The sequence below is a fragment of the Elaeis guineensis genome, chromosome 4, assembly GCF_000442705.2.
Source record: "Elaeis guineensis isolate ETL-2024a chromosome 4, EG11, whole genome shotgun sequence".
NCBI classification, from domain to species: Eukaryota; Viridiplantae; Streptophyta; class Magnoliopsida; order Arecales; family Arecaceae; genus Elaeis; species Elaeis guineensis.
Window position 1 is genome coordinate 22,174,210 of NC_025996.2, and position 13,372 is coordinate 22,187,581.

The 13,372-nt window shown below is 41.4% G+C and overlaps 1 protein-coding gene across 1 annotated transcript; it reads left to right on the forward strand.

Moving 5' to 3' along the window:
* Positions 1 to 666: 666 nt before the first annotated feature.
* On the forward strand, positions 667 to 9,029 carry LOC105043400 (lysophospholipid acyltransferase 1). The gene is made up of 8 exons (XM_010920927.3): positions 667 to 1,067; positions 2,255 to 2,310; positions 5,442 to 5,662; positions 5,778 to 6,186; positions 6,988 to 7,073; positions 7,701 to 7,764; positions 7,908 to 8,026; positions 8,450 to 9,029. The coding sequence occupies exons 1-8, from the start codon at positions 766 to 768 to the stop codon at positions 8,588 to 8,590; spliced, it is 1,398 nt and encodes a 465-aa protein (XP_010919229.2). The 5' UTR covers positions 667 to 765; the 3' UTR covers positions 8,591 to 9,029.
* Positions 9,030 to 13,372: the final 4,343 nt, after the last annotated feature.

Sequence of the window (13,372 nt, forward strand, 5' to 3'; positions counted from 1 at the left end):
GTGAGCCTTTAAATGCATTTCTTGGATGATTCCTATGCTCTTCCTTGCCAGCAATTTTATGGTGGAATATTATTTCAATAGGTTGGTTATGTTTTTTCCGTTGTGGCTACATTACCCGGATTTTCAGCTTTCACCAATTGCTCTGCTCGGAGGTCATAGATTTCATACTTCAATTTTGCCTATAAGATTTCTGTTATGTATCAATTTTTTACTATAATGTTAATCTGACTCTCGATTTAGTTTGGTTATTTATTTTCTTTATATATGGTATCTCTTTTGCTAGCTGCGCCCGTATTTAATTTGGAAGAGCTATTTAGTGCTGACATTTTATATGCTTAAGGAGTATTATTGTTTATTTTGGATTGTGCATATGACTCCTATTTATCAGTAAATTATTTTTTTTCGTAAAAAAAATGGTAAACGGTAGATGTTGTCAAATCAAAAAAAAAAAATCTGTAATAAATATAGACTAAAGTTTCAAATTCTCGGTTGGAACCGGGTCAAATAGGTCCGAAGCCCGGAGAGCGTCCAAGCCGGCGGAGGAGGAAAAAATCCATCCTAAACGACAAATATTACATGCGACGCCACCGATGAGATGCACGGGATTCTCGAAGTCCGGGTCCGACCACCAACTCACTTCGAGGGCATATCCGTCATCAGAAATATACTCCTCTCGTCTCCTCCCTCCCTTCCCACGTCCTCTTCTTGAAAGACAGACGGAACGAATCGAGGGCGGCGAGGGATCTGTGTCTTTCGCGAGTCGCGATGGAGCTCGAGATGGCGTCCATGGCGGCAGCCATCGGTGTCTCGATCCCCGTGCTCCGCTTCCTGCTTTGCTTCGTGGCCACGATCCCGGCGAGCTTCTTTTGGCGGCTCGTCCCTGGAACCCTAGCGAAGCATCTCTACGCCGGCCTCTCCGGGGCGGCCCTGTCCTACCTCTCATTCGGTTTGTCCTCCAACCTCCACTTCCTCATCCCCATGGCGGTCGGATACGCCTCCATGCTCCTGTGCCGCCGCTACTGTGGGACCCTCACCTTCTTTGCTGGATTCGGTTACCTCATAGGCTGGTAATTTGCTCTGGTTGGGGTCGGTTCTTGATTGCCCTAGATTTTTTCCACGACCTGTTTTTGTTATCTTGATATAATTTCCAACAAATTAATTTGTGTAGCTGGATGTTTGATTAGTTGGTTAGACACACGACACTTTATATCCGAATTCCGGAATGCGTGAAAGGTCGAATCTTCTGTCATTTATTTCTTGAATTCAAAGTACAATATGATTCGTATCTGTTTTCTATGGATGGTAAATTTTGACGAAGATGCTATGATATTGAGACGGGATTTGTATAAGGTACAAAGTTACACAAAATGCTTTATCATACAAAATATATTTAGTAGTAATGTTGATTCTCATGAAGTTTTAAAAAGATCGGGTTTTGAATATGTTCATCAAGGTTACTTGAACTAATCAGAGAACATTTCTTGGAAAAATCAGGTGGAGATTTAAATATTTTAATCGCGTGAAGATTTAAGGGTTTTTTCCCCTTAAAACAAATGCTTTTTATGTTTCTCAAATCTGTCAGATCCTTAAGTGAGTTACTTCAGACTATGAGTTAATAATAGTAATATTTGCCGACTCTATATAGCCTGAGTGTCTCTTTGTTTCGTGGAATTGTAACTCTGGGTTCCTCGCAACTTGGCTTTAATTAGTTCCTTTTGGCTGGGAAATCTATATCTGTGGAGAAGTGGTTATTATCCTCAGTTTCCATGCTGATTTTCTTTAGATAAACATAGAAATGATGGGCGAAAGACTCTAAATTTTTGAAGAAAGCACCCATTAAGCTTTTTGCATAAGTATCGTTCCTAAAAATATTGTCATCACGTCCCTCTTTACACCTCCTTCCCCTATCAATGCTCTGCTTTTCTCCTTTCTAAACTGCTACACTGCTTCCCCACAGACCCCCCGCCGACCCCAAAACACAAACAAAATTAACATCAGTATCATCCCTAATTCTATAGCCATGGAGAGGTGGCTATTCTTTATTTAGTCCTTCAGACCACATGGAACGAAGCCAAAGTCAAAATCTCCCAAAAAAATTACTTTTTTAATGAAGTACAAGCATTCCATTACATGATCAATAAAATCAGTCTTCAGTTATGTGCTATCTTAACTCTTAATTCCACAAACTATTCTTTATAGTCAAAATACTTCGAACAAATGAATTGATTCTCCTACTGTATTTTGTTTTTTGTAGCCATGTGTACTATATGAGTGGGCATGCATGGAAGGAAGGAGGCATTGATGCAACTGGTAGTGAACCTATACATTTTTTGTTTATTATTTGTTTGGCTGAAAATCATTGTTTACTACTTTTCAAGTGGTATGCTAATTTTTGAAATTATGGTTTCTTTGATCACTTTCTTTCAGCATTCACACAAGTTGATATAACGAGGTTAGATTTATAAGATGAATACATGACATTTCTTTTCTAAGTATACATGTACTTGGCTATTGTGTAGATTCAACTCCTTGTTTCACAATAAACAGTTTGTCTGATGAAAAATTGTATTTGCATTTTCCTTAAACTCTTTTGAGTAGATTTTGTATAGTGATACCATTTCCCTTGTTCATGTTTGTAGCAGGGGTGAAATGGACCAAATATATCCATCTGGATTTATTTTATATCCAAATTTACCTCGATATGGATAGAAATTCGAGATCTGACTAATATCTATATCCATATACATATCTGTCAAAGAAAAATGGATATAGATATCGGTAGATAACTATCTAATTCGTATCCAGATAATCAATTCTATTTGTAATCCTATTTAATTTTGTAGAGCATTTAAATAAATGACCACATTAACATGCTATTAACTTGATTTACCATCCACTTAGTATATCCTTTATTCTGTGATCATAAAGTTTAATTATCTGATTTATATCTATATTTAAATCCATATATGCAGTATCTGCTTTGCATCTATATTGTTTAAAATAAATATGGATGTGACTTTTTGCATCCGACTAGTATCTGTATCGGTATGCATCAAACAAAATAAATATGAATGTGAATATAGTGATACCCAATCCATATTTGATTCGGTTTAGCCTTAGTTTGTAGCCAAATGCCAGTGCATTTTAACCCTAGCTGGGCCCAACATGAGAAGAAATAACAGTAAGAGTCTATTTGGATATTCCTACAGGATTGGACTAAAATCATGTAGGATTCATGAATTGGGCCATCTATTTAAGCATAACCATGTATCAACTAAACACCACCCAGCCCAAGTCCTGTGGGAAGAAAGAAAAACCTCCATAAGTCCTTTTTTCCTTGATGCAGTCCAAAGGCTAGGACCTGGGTTAGGTCTGGACAAGCTCTAGAAAATACAAGCTAAATGGGCCAACATGCTCAATTCCTATAGGATTTTCAACCCAAGCCTCTAGGAATATCCAAATAGGCCCTAAACGCCTTTTTGGATAATCCTATTGGGTCCTTAGGATTAGACAAAAGATTTCTAGGGTAACAAAACATAAGGCCCGGCCCAGCCCTTGTACTAGATCTTTCCTAGACCATTCCTACAAGGAGGGAAAAAAAGACTTGCTGAGATGTTTTTTTCTCCTTATGGGATACGAACCGGCCCACTCCAAATCTATTCTGGGAATTTTATAAATATAGGGCTAGCCCAGATTGTAGTCCTGTGATTCTACTGGTTGTACTGACTCAATCCACAATCCTATAGGATTTTTAGCCCAATCCTATAGGAAAACCCAAATAGGCTCTAAGGTCTACTCAGATCATGGTTTACTTTGGCTTTAACAAAAACAAGGACTGAAGAATTGTGTGTTGGTGGCACGTTCAACCTAGCACTCGCATAACATGTATCATGCTGTTCTACTTAGCTTGGCATGCATTGCCATGGGAATATGCTAAAGTACTCACATGTAGTCAGCACTATGCCAGCTATGAATGCCAAAAAGCACTAATAGGGTATACATGTTGTGCTGTGCCATGTTGACTGGGACTTTAGATTTGTGAACACAATATTGTGAAATAATAATGAAGTTTAAAACAGCCTTATCCTAACTGAGAAGAAGACATGAGATTGGCAACAAATATATTAGTTTGCTAAATTCTTAAAATGAAGCTTTCTTGAATTAGAGTTATGCTTGTAGCTAACCTCTTCAGTATGGGAAAAGGCTCGGGTGATGATAATGACAGCAAAACTAGCATGTAACATTGCTTTGGTAGGACTGCTTGAATGCAAATTCTCGACATGTATCCTCTGCATAATTTTTTACTTTTCTCTCTTGAATTCCCCATTTATTTTTATCATCCCTATTATTATATCTGCCACCATTTTCTTTCCTTTTTGCATTATCTTACTTGCTTACAGCATTGAACACGAAGGTTTTGTACATACATTTGGAATCCTTCCTTTGATGATCCATATAGAAAAAGGATTTTGCTACAAAAATTAAAGATGATGTAAACTTGCAGTGGTGAACAAGCATCCTTTATCTCCTACTCCAAGATAACTACTTTAGCATGCCAACCGTGCCAAACCAAATAGATAGAAAGTTTTAGTTTAGAAACTAAACATGAAAACTGAAGATAGCCATCATCAATACATCTTTTTAGAACTCTAGAGGTACCAATTCTATGTAAAATCCCAAATTGCATCATGAACAACTTGTAATTTCATATCGAAGACATCATGCCGATCACATCCTTACCTAAATCTGCTTTGATATTACAGCTTGAGATTCCTTCCTGACCATAACCCTCTAACTGCCTGAGCTGCTATCATCTTCCATTTTTTTGTTTTGTTTTGTTTTGTTTTGCTTCGTTTTGTTTTTGTTTTGTTTTTTGTGGCTTCTGTTTAGTTTTTACTTGAAGTGCAGCTCCTACATCTTGACTATCAAAAAAGGCATACTGATTTTCAATCTCAGGGCATACAAATCTCAATCTCTTATAGTTAGATGTTTCTCCTTTTTGAGAGAAGAATTGTGCCAAGCCCAATCAAATGCATTAAGGTGTATCTTTATGACTCTATGTGAATTGCCACCTACAAACATGAGAGCACATATGCTTTGACATTGGAGTGTCATTATTGATATGGTCATAGTAAGAAAAGGACCCAGGAAACTTGGATAAAGCAGCATGATTATTTTTCTTGCTTCTGTTTATCATTGTACAACATAATTATAGCTCACATATATTTTCATGCAATTGCATATACCATCCTTGTGCCTACAATTTGGAGGCATTATGTTTTCTTGTTAATGCATTAGAGTCTCCTGATGACATTGATAGCTTGAAATTAATTCTTCAAATTATAATCTGTTGTCAATATGAGGATTGTGGCCGAATTTTAATCATTTTATCTGTAGCTAGCTCAACGGTAACTTTGTCTTTTATGTTGTACATGGTTTAGGAGCTCTTATGGTCTTGACGCTGAAAGTCATTTCATGCACAATAAACTACAGTGATGGGCTACTGAGAGAAGAAGGTTTACGTGAAGCACAGACGAAAAACCGACTTCTCCATTGTCCCTCTATAATTGAATATTTTGGTTACTGCCTCTGTTGTGGCAGCCACTTTGCAGGACCAGTATATGAGATGAAGGATTATCTTGACTGGACAGAAAAGAAAGGGGTAGGTGTAATATGTCCTTTATGTCTCTATGAGGTCGAGTGGTAGATTCTTCTCTAATTTTATTCCCTGTTGGTTCATTATTTTGACTCACCCCGCCCCCCTTCTGCTTGTATAGATATGGGCTCGTTCTAAAGACAGACCATCACCATCTCCTTATCTTGCCACCTTGCGTGCTCTAATTCAAGCTGCCATATGTATGGCGATTTACTTATATTTTGTACCACAATATCCACTTTCACGGTTTAACGAGCCCATATATTATGAATGGGGATTCTGGAAACGGCTGCATTACCAATACATGTCTGGCTTTACTGCTCGTTGGAAGTATTATTTTATTTGGTCCATATCAGAAGCTTCGATCATCATATCTGGTCTGGGTTTCAGTGGGTGGTCAGATTCATCTCCTCCTAAACCACAGTGGGAACGTGCAAAAAATGTTGACATTCTTGGTGTTGAATTAGCAACCAGTGCAGTGCAGCTGCCGCTCGTGTGGAACATCCAAGTTAGCACCTGGCTACGCTATTGTGAGTTTCAACATTCAGCTTGCTTTGATATATGCATTTTCTTATTTCAGTCTCAGCTCCTTTAAGCTGAAGTCAATGTTGCTGAAGTGCATGTTTTCAAATCCCATGCTAGAAAGCCACATTTCAGCATTCTTGTGAGGTAATATGTATGCAAGCATGAGCATGGGTGTAATTTCTGGCATGATGTGTGCTTGCATGTGCGGTATTTGCTTCGTTAATCATGTGTGCCTGCATTTTACGGTCATGAGCATTAAGTTGATGCATATCAGCATGCAGCAATGGCTGTCAACATGCTAATGTGTTTGTTGCACTCTTGCATGCATGCATCTTTAATTAAGACAAAGGTTGCATATTTAATTCAATATGTTCTAAAGAACTTGGGTTTTCAGTAATAACATGACTACTTTGTCATCATTCAGAATATGTTATAAGTAGCTGCTGAAGGGCTATTGAATAATGTTTTTGAAGACTTGGACACTTTTGATTGGAGAATTGAAGGACTTATGCAGGGTCTATAGTCTTTATAAGAGTCCTGCACGTGGTAGATCTAGGCATCTCATGTGGTCTCTGTCCGTGTGTCTATTTTGACACATTGTGGGGGAAGCTGCGATGCTGCTCTAGACTGCTGGCCTTTATGGTGCAGCAATCAATGCTGGTTTTCATTTAAATTTCTAGATATGGGAACTCCATTAGTGAATTTACTATGTGCTTGTGCTAAATGGTTAATATCTCTTTATGATCTTTTTCTCTTTGTAATTCAGTGTTATATCCCAACTAATTCAAAGTGTCATGTTGTTTTAGATGTTTATGAAAGGCTTATTCAGAAAGGAAAGAAACCTGGATTCCTTCAGTTGCTGGCTACACAGACTGTTAGTGCTATTTGGCATGTGAGTGTTATACTCCCTTTCCACAAAACAAGTACCCTGCTGTGGTCCATGAAATGTAATACTCTAGCTGTTAGCTTGAAGTGCATCTTTTTAGCTAGATTTGAGGTAGGACATTGTAATTGAGTTTCTGATGAGCTTGTCTGTGAGAAGCAGGATAGGGGAGAACCAGTGGTATGTTTCGAGGTTCTTTACATGCTTAAAGATTTGCTGTTTCAATTCTTAATATTAGGCATAGTTAACTTTTCATCTTATGAGGTACTGTTGTTAAATCATAAGAAAATTAATGGATTCACAAGTCGTTCTAGACTTAAATTTCTAATGTTTGGTTATCATGCATTCTTGCAAGTTTGGATAATAAAGCTTATAGGGCTAATGGTGCTGATCAAGCTAATATAGTTTTGTTTTTGTCAGTCTAATCATTATTTCAAGTGCCTTGACTGCACCATTAACTGATCTTGAATTCTTCTGATACTGCATTTTGAGGAGATATAGAGGAGGAAAAAACACAGACAATTTTCTGTTATTATATGGTTTTATAACTGTAATTGTTGGAGATCAATTTTGCTTCTATTTATCCTAAACATTGCTGAATGCATCTTGTATTTTCTTCTATTGATCCAATTACAGGGATTATATCCTGGATACATCATTTTCTTTGTTCAGTCAGCATTAATGATCGCAGGTTCACGAGGTATATCTTCAAAGTTTGATTGCATTTTCATGGAAATATACACTTTTCCAGTTGTCCTTTCCTTTCAGTTCAATCCATAAAGAGGCTTATCCGATATTCTTTTACCTGATACTTTTCCTCTTGCCTTCCTTGTGTCTGAGCAGTTATATACAGATGGCAGCAGGCCGTTTCCCCAAACAATGCAATATTTAGAAAGATGCTTACATTTATCAATTTTGCATATACGCTGCTTGTCCTGAACTATTCCTGCATTGGTTTCCAGGTAAGCTTCTATCTGAATTTTCTCCTTTTTTTTTTTTAAAAAAACTTATTAAATACAAGTCAATTTTAAAAGTGTCTTTAGAAAGCTTTATTGTTTTAACCTTTTCATTTTTTAGATGTATTTTCTGCACTTCATTGTTTTTTCTTTGTTGTTTAATTTCTACATGCATTTTTTTGCAATTTAAACTCATCATCTTCCTGGACTGGTTAAAATCATTGATCATGTGGCTCGTGTTGGGGGTGGAAGAGTGAGAGATGAGGAATATAGGAGTTATGTAGTGATTTTAGTTTTTTAATTTTGTTCTATCTAGTTTTTTAATTCTTTTCTGGCTTCTGATTGAACAGTTGGAAGTTCTGCATTTTTGTCGTGGGATTTTTAGTTTGTGTTCCCAATGTTCATTTTCTATTGTTTTCTTTGTTGAAGGTACTAAGCATGAAGGAAACGCTGGCTTCCTACCAAAGTGTGTATTTTGTTGGCACCATCGTTCCCGTTGTATTGATTATACTGGGGTATATCATCAAACCAGCAAGATCTGTCAGGCCTAAAGCTCAGAAGAGCCAATAGTGCACCGAAGTGGTGTTTTATCCTTACCATTGGACAAAAAAGTGAAAGCAAGAGCTAGTGTGGCTGCCTCGATGACTCTTCTTCACGATTAACATATATGCACGCGCGTGTGTGAAGGGATCCTTTTCAATTGGCTTTTCTCCACTATTTCGTCTGATATTATATGGGCTCATTCTTTTAGCCGAGAGTACAGGAATTGTTGTTGAGGTTTTGACATTTGATTGCTGTGACTGATGGTTTCCATGTCTCAAATTCATAAGTGCCAATGTTAGATTTTTAGTGTGATTAGAAGATTTTGTTCACCCAAAAGAACATTTTCATCATGAAGGGAGCTGTCTTATTGCCGAACTTCTGGTTCTTTTTGTTGATACTGCATTTTTTATGCAGAAAAAAATTGATGCTAATTATTATTACATTATAAGGAAACTAGTTATTATGATTTGTTTTTTCGTTTACGGTAACAAGTCTGGTATTGGGTGACATTTCTTTTTGCTCGTTCTACGGGAGGTCAATTGACTGGGTATGTCTAGTTGAAAATTAAAATATGCTACATGTGTTGATACACTTGATTTAGAATCTTGCTCCTGTACCTCTTGTAGATAATTTTGTTACTTCTCCATGATATCTCTATTTCATATCATATTTCTCATTAAAGGCCCCTAAGATCCTTAGGAAGATATTCCTCGAATTTGATGGGGTACAAATAAAAGTCACCTTTAACAAAGCTTGATCAATTATCTATAAGTATGTTAAAGAAGACAGAGCCCTTGGTATGGGAAGAGGATTCAATTGATAGAATCAATGACATTGTTCGGGCTAGACAAGAGAACCAAGGGAATCCAAAAAAAAAAAAAGGGAACAGGGAATCCAAAAAAAAAAAGGGAACAATACTCATCCAATGGCAGAATAGAATCATTTCACGGAGTGGGAGAGTCTATCCCTCCCATTACAATTTTGTTCCTGTCCATTCTTTAAATATATGAAAAATTGAGAAAGCTATTTATCTTTTTAAATAATTATGAAACCCGATGCACTTACTTATCCTGTACTTATTAAATATGCGCACAAAAAAAAAAAAAATCATGGAATAGACTATTTGATCAACGCTAAAAGAATATCTATTCAAACGTTATCATCTCCATCGAATGAAGCAAAGAGATTAGGTTGAATCTAGATTGGACACAGATCGATTACCAGCATATCTATATTTATATTTATTTCGTCTGATGAATATAAATACGAATATGAATATTATTCAGATGCAAAAATTCATATCCATATTTGTTTTAAATGGATATGGATATAATTCAGATATTGGAAGTATAGATATAATTATGGATATAACTTAGATAATTAAACTTTATGATTAGATATTACTAGATAAATGATAAATTCAGTTAATATTATGTTTAGATAATTATATATTTTTTTAAAAAATTAATAAGTGTAAGATAAAATTATATAGGATTACATACAGATTCAGATATTTGGATATGAATCGGATAGTTATCTGTCCATATTCATATCAATTTTTTTTAAATGGATATGGATACATATATTAGTTAGATCTTTAAATTTCTATCTATATCCGTATTAGTTCAGATACAAATAATATATGGATAGATAATATCTATACCATTTTCACCCCTAGAAGAGGTGAAAGGAAAACTCTGAGAACATGTTAAAGGGTAAGCAAGGAAGGGAGAAAAAAAAGGATGATCAAGTTTGGGGGAGTCCGATGGCCGACTCTGCAACGTGCCCGGCTGATTATCAGAGGGGCCCGAATCTTCGCCCGACGCCACACAAATGGCCACCGACCTAGGGACGGTCGACTCCTCCGATCGCCGTACAGCTGCCAAAGACTGTCAGCCCTGACAGCGACATCCGGCACTGCCACCTATGGGCATTATCCCACCTAGGACATTGTCAACCCTAGTGATTTGACAGCCCCACGGCGACGTGACACTTTCACGGCGACTCTGACGGTCTACAGTGAGTTGACAATTCCTCAATTGTCCGCGTCATTACTGACGGCGCCATACCACACTCCACTATATATATATCGGGGAAGGCAACAGTACAGGGGCCTTCGAAGCAACAGGCTTGCTCCCTCTAACTCTCTCTTTCTCTCTCTCGATTGAGCTCCCTGTCTTCATTTCACTGTTGCGGCCAATCCCCTCATCGCCTGGTCGCCGGGAACGAGCGTCTGCAAAAAAGGAAGTCCACACAGACCGTGGTGGCTCCGACGGAGACCCTCCGACGGTCAAGTCAGAGAGGTGACTGGGCAACAGTGAAATGAAGACAGGGAGCTCAATCGAGAGAGAGAAAGAGAGAGTTAGAGGGAGCAAGCCTGTTGCTTCGAAGGCCCCTGCACTGTTGCCTTCCCCGATATATATATAGTGGAGTGTGGTATGGCGCCGTCATTAATGGTGCGGACAATTGAGGAATTGTCAACTCACTGTAGACCGTTAGAGTCACCGTGAAAGTGTCACGTCGCCGTGGGGCTGTCAAATCACTAGGGTTGACAATGCCCTAGGTGGGATAATGCCCATAGGTGGCAGTGCCGCATGTCGCTGTCAGGGCTGACAGTCTCTGGCAGCCGTACGGCGATCGGAGGAGTCGACCGTCCCTAGGTCGGTGGTCATTTGTGTGGCGTCGGGCGAAGATTCGGGCCCCTCTGATAATCAGCCGGGCACGTTGCGAGAGTCGGCCATCGGACTCCCCGGTTCTGACGGTCGGGAGAGTGGGAAAGGTCTGCCCGACCGACATATCCTCAGTCGGTAAAGGGTCGTTAATCGGCCGGTGATGGCGTCCGGTCGGTCGGTCGGTCGGTCGGTCGGTATCCCCCAATAGTTGCCCCCTCCACTTCTGAGTCGGACGGTGCGCTGGCCGATGCCTCCGTTTGGGCAGCAACGCAGGGCGAAAAGGAGTGGATTCATCGTATGCCACAACCCGACCGTACCGCGAGTCGATACGATGTCAGGTGTCTCATGAATGCCGTGCGATTCGCTGACATCAGACGTTACGTCGGTGTCAGGCGCCCCATCTTGTCGGCGTCAGATGTTACGTCGGGCGGTCGAGTGCCGGACGATTTGGTGTCAGGCGATCGGGTGCCGGCGCCTTTGGGGAACGCTAATCGCTGCCCAGCACCGATCCTAGGAGCGCGGGGCGCTGTCAGGCATCCCATCGGGAATGCGAATCGCCGCGAGCGATTAAATTCGGAACTGCGGTCCTCTTGCCACGTGTCGGAGGTGGTTGGGGCCGGCGTCCTTCGTATTAAATGAGGGCGGTGCGGCTTTCTCGGGATGGGCGCGCCGGACCATCGGGTTAAATGGAGGGCCCGGATGCCGCCACGTGTCACCCATCCGGGGGATCTAGATCGCGCGGGGTCATCTCGGCCGTCGAACGGCCCTATATATATAGGACCGCCTGCGCTCGAAGCCCCACCCTGAACAATTTGCTGCAGAGACTCTATCCGAGTGGTTCCTCCGTCGTCGCCGGCTGTTGCCTCCCCTTCCGGTCTCCTGGTGGTTCGTGATCCTTCCCTTCTTTCTTCTTCTTCTCCTTCTTCTTCTTCTTCTCCTTCTTTTTCTCCTTCTTCTTCTTTTTCGGCCTCGCCTTTCCTTCGGTTCTGGTGCGATGGCCGGAAATCCATCTCGGGGGCTCGGTCGGGAAATCCGACCGATGACCCTCGGTCGACTCCGGAAGTTGAGGTTTCCTCGCTTTCGGGGCCGAATGTTGATCGGCTTCGGGATAAGTATCGCATCCCGGAGCAGTTTCAACTCTCCACCCCAGGGGGTCGGCGGTCGGGTTAACAACCCTCCGCCGGGCCAATTGGCGCTGTACGTCGAAGATCTCCGCGCGGTCTTCGGCTTCCGATTCCGGAGTTCGTCCGGAATCTGTTGGATTATTACGGACTTTGTCCGACGCAACTGATGCCGAACTCCGTCCGACTAATAATCAGCTTCGCTTTGTTGTGTCAGCTTCTGCCGACCAACCCTCGCATCTTGCTCTTTCGGGCATTTTTTGTGCTCCGACCCCACCCTAAGGCCCGAGGGTGGTGGCTCTTCAACCCCCGAAGGGTCTTTCCTTCATCACTGGTCTTCCATCGTCCATCCACGGATGGAAGAACCAGTTTTTCTTCATCTCATCTTCTTCTCCCTGGGGCTTCCCTTCTCGCTGGGGCGTGCCCCGAACCGAAGCAAACGAGAACAGTCGGGTGGAGGCGGACGACCGGGAGGATTTCCACCGACTCAAGGACATATCGGTCCCAAAGCAGAGGGAGCTTGTTACCGAACAAGCTCTCTATGACGCTGGCCTGAGCTTGGTCTCCCGACTAGGTATCGCGCGATCCCTCAGTTCTCTTTTCATTCGGCCTTTATTCCGGTTCTTAGATTAATATTTCTGTCGGTATCGCAGGGACACCTCCGAGGATGCGGCCGACCGACGTCGAGATCCGGCAGTACGCAGCGAGGAAGAGGCCGGCATCGGGGGCAGGACCTTCGCGTCCACCAAAGAAGCCCACCCCAGCGCGCCGACCGTCAGGCGTCGGCGACCGACCAGTCGGAGCCGGTGATAGCACTCGCGGCTCCGCAGCGCAGCCGGAGGAGAGGCCGGCGGAGGAAGCGGCGGAAGGGACATCGGTGGTTTCGCCGGCAGGTGTGGCGCCGGATGATGTTCGGGAACCCGAATATCAACCGACGGCATCTGCAGCCGCAACGGGGGGTGCCGCGTCAAACTCGAGCATCCCTCTTTGCCGGTTCCGCCGGTCGGGGTGGCCGA